Source organism: Macaca nemestrina, chromosome 12 (assembly GCF_043159975.1).
Source record: "Macaca nemestrina isolate mMacNem1 chromosome 12, mMacNem.hap1, whole genome shotgun sequence".
NCBI classification, from domain to species: domain Eukaryota; kingdom Metazoa; phylum Chordata; class Mammalia; order Primates; family Cercopithecidae; genus Macaca; species Macaca nemestrina.
In genome coordinates, this window is record NC_092136.1 from 2,871,340 (window position 1) to 2,885,159 (window position 13,820).

A 13,820-nucleotide genomic window follows, 5' to 3' on the forward strand; every position below is an offset into this window, starting at 1 on the left:
CAAGAAGCGCCAGTGCGGCAGGTGTTTGAGTGGAGTGCCTCCTCTCACTGTGGATGGAAGACACACCGGGAAGAGCTTCAGAGAGCAGACAGACCTAATATGGGCTTTATCAGGAAGTTCTCCTCTTGGAGCCTTCTGGATCGACAAGGCACAGTCCCACTAACTCTGAGAAATGATCCCCTCCTGGGGGAGGGAACGGTCTTCCCCTGGGCCCACAGTGAAGCTGCCTACATACAGCAGTGACTAAGGTGTAGTGGGGGCGGCTACAGCAGCCTCTGCCTCAAACTGAGCTTTCAAGGCCTCAGAAGTAAACTGTACAACCAGTCTTGGAGCCACCAATACCCAGGGCTCAACAGAGTCCAACAGGCTGTACAGCACATAGGAGCCGCCGGAGGGGAGCAGATGGCACCCACCTGCTTCCCCACCACATTCCCCTACAAAGAACGACATGGCACAGTGCTGACTCCATGTTTCACAACTTTAATAGAATATTCTAACTATTCTGTACAAATTGAAAACACTGTATTCAGTTACAAATGTGTTCTAAGGTTAGGCTGAGCACTCTCCACAGGCCTGGTCGGTGTGGACACGGCCATCCCCAGGCTGCTGGAGAGTGCCGTCCCCCACTTGGAAATCCCACCCACCAGCCGCCAACCGGTCACACCAAACCCAGGACCTTCAGACAGGATGAATGGTGGGGCCCAGCAATGGGGCTACTGAGAAAGCAGGACTTGACACTCATACGCTCAACTGAAACGCAGGACTTCCCAGCCCAGCCCCTCACTGGAGAAGACCGCCGAAGCCCGGCTCCGGCAGCAGGGCGGCGCCTGCGTCACGAGGACGGGCTCGCGTCTTCAGCCCTGGTGGCAAGGAGCAGCATTTCTTCCGCACAGGCCTTGCTCCTGCTAGGAAGTGGCACATCTTCCCGCTCAGGTCACCAAGGTGGTTCAGAAATGGTAAGGACGAGTGACAGCGAAAGGCCGCAGTCCTCACAGGCAAGAAGGGATAAATAAATATGAGGTGACCCGCAGCAGCTCTTGCCTGGGCTGGTGTGTCACAACCCTGACCCACCCCTTAAAAAAAGAAAATCAAGAAGCAACATCCTAAGAAGAACACAGCCCTACTCTACACAGCCCTTCTGAGATGATTAGCATATAACAGGTGACGCAGGCTGCACACTCGGCAGATTAAGCAGCTGGAAACAGCAAGTGGGTTTCTTCGAATGAAAGGGAAGAATTCAGTCCAACTGCAGGAGGGCGGGAGAGGTTCTAGATCCTGGGAACCACATCAGACCTCGGCCCTTTTTGCCAAGTGACCCCCCCCCCACCCCGATGTGATCTATGGGGCCCTCCCACAGGGCCCAGGCAAGTCCAGAGCTACAGGCACCAAGGCTGCAGAGGGTGCTGGACGAAACCTCCTATTTCTGAAATGCATTTCAGTTGCCACTGTACAAGTTAAGCAAAATAATAAGGAAAAAGGAAAAGTGAAAGTGAAAATCATGCACTTGAAAACGAGTTAGATGGAGTAAGCTCTGTCGACGGGATTGTGCTGCGGCAAGGACCGGGGCCCCGCCCACAGGCCTGGAGTCCCGACAGTCGGTCTGCCAGGCACCCGCCTCCGCTTCCTACTGCTGCTTGCATTCCGCCGGCTGGCTGGGTTCCTTCTGTCAACGAAAAAGACAAGGCTTGTAGAGAACAAAGCCAGCTCCATTCACCAATTAGCTCCAATCAACAACGAAAGCCAAGACTGAATGAGTTCATTCTCATTGAAAAAAATGGTTACTGCAAATATACTTTTAAAAATAGTGACAAGAACAAAGCTAACTCCCCCTACCCCTGCACAGTCAAAGCAGGGCTGCTTTTTTTGTTTTTAAAGCTATGCCTTGAAGCATTCAAATTCATGTCATGTTCGGCAGGAGGGTTCTGCGGCTCCTTGGGGTGGTGAAGCTCCAGGAGGCTGCCCATTAAAGGGCTGGGAAGCAGCCGGCACTCCTGCCCACACAGAGCACAGTGCGCTCAACATGGGCAGCTCCACCCAGGAAGGCCACCGCAGAGGCAACCCCTCTTGGTGCCGACAGTCCTCATTTCTCAAGGGCACATCTGTCTCAGGGTAGGCCGGACCCTTGGCGCTCATGGACAGCAAATCTCTCCTCTAGCAGGTTCCTGCTCTTTGTACTACCAGGTTGTGCCCCAGCAGATCCATCCTCTCTGGTGGTCTGTACTGCACCAACAAATGACGGGCTGCCACTCCCAAGAGCTCCATCTGTCACTCACTCTCTTAACAGTCTCACCAAGGGGGAATGCTATCCTTCCAGTAACGGCATCCGGGACACGATTCCCCTCCCAGAGGAATGGATTAACTCCAGTATTATCTAACACAGAGATCTTGTACTCTAAACCACATCCAGCAACTCCATGAATTAGTGTGGAGGCCAACAATAGCCTAAGAAATATGACATGATCTTGCTAATGCTCCTGAGCTAGTAACTTCATGGACCTATAACCTGTGATTTCTGGCCAAGATTACAAACTGCTCTTAATCCAGCGTGCCTATGGAACCCAAGAACTTGGACTGTATGGGGCAGAAAGACCCCTGGGTAACCACAGATGACATCTTCCATGGTATAAGCTGGGTTAACATAACTGACATCTTCCATGGTATAAGCTGAGGCTACAGTTCATTCTTCGGGAAATCACATTTAAGGGATAGTCAAAAAGATATGTATAAAAGATGAAAAAAAAAATCAATAACCTTGAACCCTGGTCTAAGCTCCCAATCTCAGCCACCCCACAGGCTGCCTAAAGAGCCTGGCTGAGACAAAATGACACTGACCAAAAACCCTCACCAAAAAGATCAACTGAGACCTGTCAATCTGACATTCAAGGATAGACTGAAGGTGGCCCAGTGTACTAGCCAAGGGCACTGAGCCACTGGCCTTAAGAGTGTGGGGGATGCAGCGCGCCCCGGGCAGGCACAGTGAGGGGAGGAGTGGGACAAAGCAGTGTGCCTCCACCAAGGGACATGCCTAGAAAATGGGAGGTCAGTAAAGGAGCTGTGCAGGGACGGGGAAGACTGGGGCTGGTAACAGACTCCATCTTTATGTGCATTTAAGTTATGCAAATACTATGTCATGTCATACACAGGATTTTATAATTTTTTTTTTTTTTTTTTTTTTTGAGACGGAGTCTTGCTGTTGCCTAGGCTGGAATGCAGTGGCTGGATCTCAGCTCACTGCAAGCTCCGCCCCCCGGGTTCACGCCATTGTCCTGCCTCAGCCTCCCGAGTAGCTGGGACTACAGGCGCCCGCCACCTCGCCCGGCTAGTTTTTTGTATTTTTTAGTAGAGACGGGGTTTCACCGTGTTAGCCAGGATGGTTATAATTTATCCTACCACAGATTAAGCATCCCAAATCCCAAATCTGAGACACTCCAAAATCTGGAACCCAAGACAAAGAAAATGCTCACGGGAGGATTCCAGATTTGGAATGCTCAACCAGAAATAAATCTAAATTATCCTAAGTTGCAGAAATGAAGTAACAGGCATTTTCAACCATGAGAACGTAGTATTCATCTGTCCTAAATAAAACCAATATCCTGGGTAAAGACTTCTAGAGGGAACAGAGTCCACATAGAACAGACTCTCAAGACTGGTGTCATGACCCAGTGCCTTGTTGGAGGGGAGTGGGCCAGGCACCTGGCTCTGGGAAGAGCTGCCTCCCCCGTGCCTGAGGGCACAGCCCCCTCTGGGCAGGAAGGCAGCACGTGGCCCACCCCTGCCAGGCTTTGGTGCTCACACAGCACGCTGGAGCTTCTGCAAGTGACTGACAGTTTTAGAAGTGAATTTTACATATGAGACACCAATTGTTTTCAGCCTGTGATACCTGCCAAAAACAAAAACAAAGAAACAAAAAAACAAAACTGCACCTAAACTCCTAAACTGAAGCATCCTTTATCTCATGTCATAGATTTTAATGATGGTTGGGTCATTAATCGATGCTAAGATTATCAAGGGAGGGGGAGTTGGCATTTTAAAAGGTACCAACTAATAGGAAAAAAATCTCATGTCTCATGGGACCATTTAAAAGGTGAGGTTTTAACAGATAACACTCGACCTGAGAAAGGCAACAAAGACATGCCACTAAAACACACTCGACCACAGCTGCGCTGGTGAAGAAGCCCCAAGTGCCCACAGCTCTATGGCTGAAGAGGCAGTGACCTCAGGGTGACACTCCTCGGGGTTGCACCCTGCCCTTCTCTTCCAGGGACACATGCTGAAATACGGACAGGTGGCATGCACCGAGGATTCTCTTCAAAAGAGCTGGTGGCATGGGAGGAGTGGGTGAGGGTACAGGTGGAACAGGAGTGGCTAAGTTCTTCAGACATAAGGGGACAACGGGAATTAACGGCAGCTAGACATAATTTTAAACATACAGGCAAATTCTCAAACCTGGCCCTGGAAAACAAAATCGTTCCAAGAGCTGCATCTACCCTATGTACGCATCAGTTTCCCATGAAAGCAGCCTACATGAGGAAGACAGGGAGACAGTGGTGCTAAGACCTCAAGGACATCTGGTCTATGGGCTGCCAGGATCATGCTGCCGTTCCATGATGAGACCCTTAAAATCGGAGTGCCTACATACCCCGGCATGCAGAGGCCCTGCTACGATCGTGGGGTTTCTCACGGCACCTCTTGTTCCCACCTCTCTGCTTTCTCCCACAACATCCCACGAGTGCCACGAGTGAACGGGTCTCGTCACGGACAAGGGCCTCTGTCTACTTACGGCCTCCTGTCAGCCATTCCAGGACAGGGCAGAGCTACAGGGACTGAAGAAAGTGGGGGGTAGGAAAGAGCTTCCAGGATTACTGACACTCGTTTTAATCTACAACTGGTTCTTGCTTCATTCAATTAGAGAATTCTCCGCCAACCTCACGACAGTACTTTTTACTGCTGACACCAAAACAGATGCCAGTTAACATTGCAGATAAAAAATGCTGGCACAGGCCGGGCGCGGTGGCTCACGCCTGTAATCCCAGCACTTTGGGAGGCCGAGGCGGGAGGATCACAAGGTCAGGAGATCGAGACCACGGTGAAACCCCGTCTCTACTAAAAATACAAAAAATTAGCCGGGCGCGGTTGTGGGTGCCTGTAGTCCCAGCTACTCGGGAGGCTGAGGCAGGAGAATGGCGTGAACCCGGGAGGCGGAGCTTGCAGTGAGCCGAGATCGCGCCACTGCACTCCAGCCTGGGCTGGGCGACAGAGCGAGACTCCGTCTCAAAAAAAAAAAAAAAAAAAAAAAAAAATGCTGGCACAGTAAAAGCTGTTACTCCTCTGTGTACCTATTGGTCTGCACAGAACATGAATTCAAAAAGTGTAGATTTCAACAGACACGTGCTGGTAGTGACAGTGGGCTGATTTCAACTGCCACAGTATGTGTTCTGAGCACAGCTGGGCCCAGTGTGCTATGCGCTCTGCAAGGACTGCTTCCTTATGGTGGCCTGTGTGCGCCCCCCTGCAGACTGCTAACCATCCAGGGCCCTCTTGCTGGAAAGCAGTACCATCAGCAATGAAAATAACACCCAAGTTACATCTTTGCTACTTGGTTAGCAAGAAACACTGGGCTCAGAAAGCAGGGACCAAATCTAGGTTTGGTTCGTTGATTTTAAAAGTACATGTAACAGACATCTGTACAAAAACAGTGTTCTTCAGAAAGCTCTATGTCAAACCTGTGACACAGTGAGTGTGCCTGGACAGCAACTCCCTCTTTATTCAAAGTCAAAACAATGCATTGTATAAAGTATAGATCAGAAGTTTGGAAGTTAGGTATGAATGGAATTCCACCTTACCTAGAAACGTATGAATGATTAACAGACAAAAATTACACCTAAATGGGGAAAAAAATTGAAAGGAACTGTCAGCATGAAAGAAAATGAAATGCACAAAATTATACAGGAGGCAACGGCCACAATTTCTCATGATACAAAAGGGCTGCAAGATACTGAACTCGGGGTGAACAACTTCAACACCAGATCGTACTTTCAAAATGGGCAGAAGCATGATTTTCGCTTTTATCAGACTGCCCCCAATACTAAAACCTCCCTTCCTTCCTTGTTTTCTTTTGCTTGCACAGACTCTAACACTGCCCATCTCTTTGGAAGGTGCACGTGACAGGGATAGCAGGCTTGGCCTTATCCCGGCCACACATGCCCGGCCGTCTCTGAACTTCATTCACACCATTAGCCTGTGTATGTTTTTAGTCCTTTCTCCCCCAGCCAACAAAACCTATCAGCGGTCTCATGGTGTGTTAGCCTGTAATCCACCACGTCATGTTCTCTATAATGGCTGGTGAGAATGCTCTTTTAGAAACCTGGGACGTGAAAGGAGACTCAAGGTTCTCCAAGGTGACAGAAGGAAGCAGAACAAACAACAGAGGGGAGGAAAAGAGACGCCGAGGCACAGAATATAGGGAGGGGGAGAGACAAATACAACAAGGACAGGCAGCTGTGCGCGGAGTCTGAGGAGGTGGCCCTGCCAATTGCCCCCAGTCCTTGCTTTACAACTGCAACCTTGAAAGTGTCCATTCAGCGCCCACAAGGTGGAAACATGGCCCAATAAACACACGTGGCCCTTGGGTCCATCAGACACCCTGCAGAGCAGTGATGGGCAGCATTTATTCCCCCAGCGTTGTTCACTGGCTGACTGACAGCCCTCATCTTCCCTGTCCCTACACTGTGATCCACGCAAGGCAGACCCAGGCCTTGATCTCCTACAGCCCTCACCGCCCACCACCATGGTGCTGAGCACAGGTACACTTTCAGCACAGAGACCTCCCACATCAACAGGCCAACCTTTAGAAGATGAACATTTCCATGAGCATATTATTCCCAGAGTAGTCATTATAAGACACATTCTCAAAAAAGTTTTAAAAGCTCTTCTCCCATCCCTTCCCTGAAGGAACCACAACTGTGAACACGCATTCATGGGAATAGCTGGTTTCAACCAACTGATGACAGAGCCAGGATATCACACTGACAGCTTAGTGCACACTCCAAAAACAAGGGTAAAAACAAGCAAAAAACATCTAGTCGGACAGACACACATTACAAAAACACCAGGTAACATTAGTATTCTGACAGCCCATAATATACTTAATTTTAAGAGGCAAGGGAACTACACATTTCATGTTTTATGAGAGGAAACTCTTATGACAGCTGTAGGATGACATTTAAGCAGTTCTGATTTTAAAATGTGTCAAATGGTCAAAGTACCTTAAGTTACTCTGAGACCACAAATAAAAATCTAAATTTGCAGGTAAAATTAATGGGGTTGTCCACTCATTTCCAACTCAGTTTTCTTTAGTAAACCTTCCCAATATATTTTAAATTATCTGAGACAGATGAGATATCTAGACACACCATCTGGGCATGCCCAGCTCAACTGCAACTGTCAAATGATGCCCACAACCCCATTATTCTGCTCCTTAACAAAAAGAGCCCCCAAGTCCCTTCTTTGCACCTTTTCCAAACACGCGCAAAGAAAAGTTCATGTTGTCAGTTAAATCATTACCTTACCTTAAAAGAATGAAACACTGGGAAAGTCAAGGTGCTCCACTGAGGAGTCTACGTAACTAAGACACAGCCTGAGATAGCTGGAAAAGCTTCTACTGAATATGTACACTCAACACTCAAATTATATACACAGTGCCTGAATAATCATTCCAGTATTTTTCTGACACATTTTAAACTTTCTAATTAGGGAACAATGAATACTGTTGATACTACTGCCTCAAAGTGGGGAACATTTTTAAAAGTCTAAGAGTGTAGCATAATAAGTAGGTCTGGGTGGCCCCAAAGTTACCAACCTTGGGGTTAATTTCTGCATCATCCTCGTCTTCTCCCTCCTCGTCACCTTCTAATTCCTATATTTAAAAAGTGAGAATTAGCTGGAATGACAAGATTTAAACTCTTGTGGCGTTCACAATCCACAAACACACGGAGCAATACACTGCCTTAGACGGAAATCAATTACTGCTACCCACAAGTGACTCATCACTTCCTCTGGACACTTAGAATTATTTCTAGGTATCTTTTTATTCTCACAGATAGCCCTAAAAGAAACACAATTCTGAAAAAGTAGATTTTGTTAAATGATTATTTTCTAAGATACATTTTCATAAGCCAACTGCAGGGTCAAAAACTGTCACAGCATTTGCTATGCATTTCTGCTTAGTGTTTTAAGAACACTGTTAGAGTCAAAGACAGCGTCACAAAAAATGGGTGCACCACAGCCCTGTGAGTCCATAACCTTCAAGCAGAGAAAGCCAAAAAAACAACTTCAGGGAGGTAAGTGGCACTGCATAAACCTGTCTCTTACCTCCTCTTCTCCTTCTTCACCTTCTTCAAACTGGAAAAACACAGAAAAACATTTTTAAGTTCACAAAACATGACAGCAGCCTGCCGGAGACACCAGTCCCATCAAATGACTCACTGATCAAGCCTAAGAAGAGCAGAAAGTTCAGCCACGCTGCCTGCTGGGCCTCGCTTGGCTGAGGAGTCATTTGCTTGTGTGCAATGCATTTTAAAAGCATGCCAGGAAATTGAAAGTCACGCAAAACAAGGAATAGGATAGGAAGCTGGTCAGCCAGGCTGTACACTGGACACAGTTGGGAACCTGGCACCACAGCTCTGCCCTGAGTGTTCTCACACAAGGAGCAGGCACACAGGAAAAGATTTTTGTAAACCAATGAATTTGCTTTCCTTAAATTTTTACAAGGCTGATCTAACCAGTAGCATAATGTTATTGGATACAGGAACCTGGGTATCATTTTACATCTCACACAAAGGGAAAAAAAAACTTAGTAGAAATATATTAAAACTTTGGTGTTTAATCTTTAAACACTAAGGTGCTCAAAAGTGAACCTCCAACATTAGTCAATTGTCTTGAATCAGTTTCTCCTACATCCAAAGACATCATTGGTCAGACTGAAAATCAAGTTTCAAACATGAAACTTACATTAAAAGCAAAACCATCTTATCACTACTGGTTGCATAACCAGGGTAGTACACTGAAAATGCAGTTTCATTTATCAACATTTCCCTTTTTGTTGAGCTCACACCATGTATTCCTTAGAGCCAACTTCAGTGGAACTTAGAAGGATCTTACTGTGCTGGTGTGGAGTTCACCCAGTTTGCACGGCCTCCTGGCGCCACGCAGCAGCCAGGATGAGACGTGAGCACAGTGCAGCGCCCTTTCGCTCTAAGGATCCTAACTGGCATCAGACAGGGAAAGACTTCTTAACAATCTTCCATTTCAGGTCAGATCCCAATGGGCCTCCAGCAGGCTCCAGGGCCTATTCCAAAGCTCTAAGGACAGCATTTCGCCCTCGAGGGGCTGTGCACAGGGGCTGCTCCAGATGCATCACCCACCTGGGCAGGTGGGACTTTTTATGCCAAACACTTACTGTGTCATTGCTCTGTGCCAGGTGCTATGTTAAGGGCTATGTTCAGGTGCCATGTTAAGGGCTTAACAAGTAATCAGAGTCTTCACCATGAGCTCTACTTATAGCTGAGGAAACTGAAGCTTAAGGAGGTGGTGGAACTACTAAGGGGGAGAGTGGGGATGTGAGTCTAAGCAGTCTAATCTGAGCTGGCACTTCTAGCCTCTAAATGACACTGCTTATCAGTAGTACCTGTGCTGAACATATTATGAATGAAATACACATTTACTATAAGCAAATGTGGCACAGTGCTCACCAGTAGTACAGACATCGCATATAAGTAAACAAATAGCACACATGCATATTCAAGTCTTTTAAACTGATGGGTGTATGATCAAAAAAGTTTGAGATAAGCTTTCCAATGTGTAGCCACTAGCCCTTAGCTCACTATTTAAACTTAAACTAATGTAAATGAAATGTTCAGTTCCTCAGTCACAGCAGCCATATTTTATTTCAAGTCCTCAAGTGGTCAGTTCTACTGCGCTGCACCAAGCAGGCAGAGGATAGTTCCATCAACAGAGGAAGTTCTATTGGAAAGTGCTGGTCTAGAATCCGTAAAACTATGTCTTGGCAGCTACCTGACTGTCCATGTTCCCTGACCTACAATCACCTCCCAGCCTAGGGATGAGCTAGCAAGTTGAGTTTTAGAAGTTAAACGAACAGTCTAAGACCTAACAGCTGACAAAGAGCACGCTGGCCTGTTCTCCCCACTGGTGGAACTCAGTACAATGGGAGAAGTGTGAGGAGATGTTGGTCTTTACTGCCACAGGGGGCTAAGGCCCTTGAACCCACCTAGGCTCTTGCTGCCCTGTCTGAAGCCCCAACAGGCCAGCCCTTCTAAGAAAAGAAACTTAGCGCAGCCACAAAACCTAAGAGCTCCACAAGCAAGAGAATGTCATCTAGAACACACTTCCAGTAACATTCTATAAAACAAAACTTTATTTTCCACAAATCAAGAAGACTTGAAGCTGCCTGAACCTTGGTGAGGATGGGAGTTTCTGAGCGGTGCACGAGCTGTGTGCCCGCAAGTTCTGACCGTGGAAGAGCTGGCTTCCCTCAAGCCCAGAAAGGAAAGTGACATGCAATCTTGTTGTTTTCTTGGGAGCATGGGTCTTTTTCCTTTTTACCTATTTAGACAGAAGTTCAGGAATTTCTATTTCTTTTGGGTTGATGAAATACAGGCTAGCATGAGTCCACTGTCAATAAATGTTTGCTGTGGTCAGACCTCCATGAAAGAGATTTTCCCCATGTTCAGAAGTACCCTGAAGCTTAGGTTTTTAGAGAATACTGTTGAATCACTAGGCAGGGCTCACATAGGAAACTGGCAATCATCTCTGAAACTGCCTCACAGACACTTGCTTTTTCTGCTCTGTTCCTCAGACCTCTTCTCTTCAAGTATATTCCCCCCACAACAAGGACAGCAGCTTAGACTACGTATCTGACTGATGATGTCATAAAAAGATTAGGCATGGGGGTTTCCCAAGCCACAATTCAGGGCCACTCTGCACCAACAGAGATAAGCACCCAGGTGGGAGCCCCCCTTCCCCGAGCCTCATACATTGTCATCATCCTCTATGGCCTCCCCAGTGAAGTACAGCACAGCCCGCGGGACTATCCGCTCACGGAAAAAGTGTCCAATTTCAAAATCAGAGGCTAATGTGAATTCAGAATCTTCATCCTGAGGAGGAAAAACCCACGTGTTAACTCATTTTAATGGGATAAAAACATTTGCTTCACCACCCTCAGCTAAACCTCAGCCCCTCACTTATGATTTACTTGACTTAAAACACCAAACTCCTGCACTGCTGGGGGACAGCCACTAGATACTCAAAGCCCTTTTAAAACAACTGCAAGTAGCTTTAAAGAGCTACTGAAGCAAAATGGCAGAGCAAGTGGGAATTGAGGGCCTCACAGCTCCATCACCTGTCCAAAGGTCTCACTCAGAGTAGGGGGTATCAGAGTCTCACACATGGGGAACGGGCAGTATTAAAGCACTACACGTTTGCTACTGAAACCAACATATGAAACACGTACTTTTACTTTTCTATCACCCAGGTTGGAGTGCAGTGGTGCAATCACAGCTCACTATAGCCTCAAGCTCCTGGGCCCCAGTGACCCTGGAACTACACAGTGCACCACCATGTCCAGCTAATTTATTATTTTATCTTTTGAGACGGAGTCTCCCTCTGTCGCCCGATGGAATACAGTGGTGCGATCTCAGCTCACTGCAACCTCCTCCTCTCGGGTTCAAGTGATTCTCCTGCTTCAGCCTCCCAAGTAGCTGAGATTATAGGCACTGCCAACATGTCCAGCTAATTTGTGTGTGTGTGTGTGTGTGTGTGTGTGTGTGTGTGTGTGTGTATTTTAAGCAGAAACGGGGTTTCACCATGTTGGCCAGACTGGTTTGAACTCCTGACCTCTGGTGATCCACCCACCTTGGCCTCCCAAAATGCAGGGATTACAGGTGTGAGTCACTGTGTTCGGCCAGTTAATTTATTTGATTTTAATTTTTTGTAGAGATGGGGCTGTGCTATGTTGCCCAGGCTGGTCTCAAACTCCCGGACTCACGCAGTCCTTCCACCTCAGCCTCCCAAAGCATTAAGATTACAGGCATACGCAGTCCATACACAGCCAGGACTGGACTTTTTTAAACAAGCAGACAAGTAGACATTCACTCAGGAGAGACTTCAACAGCAAAATCAGACTAGTAACAACAAATCTTACCAGTGATTCTCCATCCCCGGATGCTAGGAAAAAAAAAAAAAAGACAAAACATATTTAAGTTACAGTGACAAGTCCCAGAATTTTAAAGCCCACACAGGAGTAAGTTGTGCTGGTAGACAAAATGTAACATTTTTCACCTTGAGGTTTAAACTAGAAATCCCCAAAGCCTTGCATCTCCTGACAGACATCGTCGCAAGCTCCATCCACCACTTCTGAAGCTGGCCTGAGTGCCTCTATGCCCCCCTCCCCTCTCCTCCATCACGTGCCATGGGCTGGCACTCAAGCTTGAGAAAATCATTTTGAGAGGGTTAATATATTAACAGGAGGAAAGGCAAACAGCCCCTAGGCTATGGCCATGTGGCCATTCAGTGCATTTGTGCTTTATGGAGAAATTTAACTCATGTCCTGCAGAACTATACATGATGGTGCAGGAGAGAAAGAGAAAGTCCTTAAGCCTTATAAGCTGTGAGTGTTACTAAGGCACTGCATCTCGGCGAGGCAGAAACTGCATTTCTAACTGGAGAGTGCTGAAATGCCCACCAGTGCCCCCGTAGAGTGGCGCAGCTCCTCACTGAAAGCTGATGCTTAGATGAGCTAAGCACACCAAGACAGACAGGGACTTCTAACCACACTCAATGAAGCCATGCAACATTCAAATGGTACACGATCCAACCCCCTGATTTTAGAGACATTTACTACAAGACCCTGACCTTCATCAGGAGTTGAATGTTTACTCTACTTAGTCTCATACCTGCCTTTTCAATCTTCACTGGGCTCTTCTGAGTCTCTCTTCCCATTAAGTGACCACAACCCTGGCAGCACTTGCTGTTTGCTGCTGAGACATGAGCGTTGGGTGTGTAAACACCACCCATGAGCAAGGCAGAGCTCCCAAGCCTCGGTGTGCCAGCATCACCCGGGGGTTTAAGACATGGGTTAGGGGCATGGCTGGGTGTCTAAACGCTGGAGCAGCATGCTCCCAAGGGCACTCTGGCCAGGGTCATGAATCAGCACAAGGATTCTCAGCACTCATACTTCTGGACTGGCTTTGTAGCTTTAAGGACAAAGACAGAGCTGGACTCACTAGCTAATGCCTCCTTCACTTCATACCACAGGAGTTCATTTTGTCTGTTCCTTCACTACCCCATTACCTACTCCCTGCCCATCCTCAATTTTTTTCATAGCACTTACCATATGGTATTATGTGTTTGATTACTTTAAAAGTGGCTTTATTGATGGGATTTACATACCACAAAAGGCATACACTCTAAATGTACAACATTATGACTTTCAGTGTGTTAACTTTAGAGTTGTGCAACCATACCATAAAAGTTTTAGAACCTACAACAAAAAAAAAAACACTTAAAAATTCCCTTGAGTCCACTTTCATCTCCATTTTTATCCTAAAAATTATTATTATTATTATTTTTTTAGGCGGAGTCTTGCTCCGTCTCCCAGGCTAGAGTGCAGTGGCACAATCTCGGCTCACAGCAAGTTCTGCCCCCTGGGTTCACGCCATTCCCCTGCCTCAGCCTCCCCAGTAGCTGGGACTACAGGTGCCCGCCACCACACCTGGCTGATTTTTTGTATTTTTAGTAGAGACGGG

At 47.1% G+C, this 13,820-nt stretch overlaps 1 protein-coding gene across 14 annotated transcripts in view; it reads right to left on the bottom strand.

The window, feature by feature from the left end:
* Positions 1 to 464: 464 nt before the first annotated feature.
* LOC105469761 (nucleosome assembly protein 1 like 4) overlaps positions 465 to 13,820 on the bottom strand; it is a 47,284-nt gene continuing 33,928 nt past the window's right edge. For 8 of the 14 annotated variants that reach the window (XM_011721273.3, XM_011721279.3, XM_071074085.1 and 5 more), the window contains 5 exons: positions 12,218 to 12,240; positions 11,052 to 11,171; positions 8,371 to 8,400; positions 7,859 to 7,915; positions 465 to 1,663 (listed from right to left, as the gene is read on the bottom strand). In XM_011721273.3, coding sequence (XP_011719575.1) covers positions 1,625 to 1,663; positions 7,859 to 7,915; positions 8,371 to 8,400; positions 11,052 to 11,171; positions 12,218 to 12,240 — 269 coding nt within the window. In that variant the 3' untranslated portion in view covers positions 465 to 1,624. Of the gene's footprint in view, positions 1,664 to 5,843; positions 5,882 to 7,858; positions 7,916 to 8,370; positions 8,401 to 11,051; positions 11,172 to 12,217; positions 12,241 to 13,820 lie in introns of all 14 variants that reach the window. The other 6 variants (XM_011721280.3, XM_071074087.1, XM_071074084.1 and 3 more) reach the window with 3 other exon arrangements.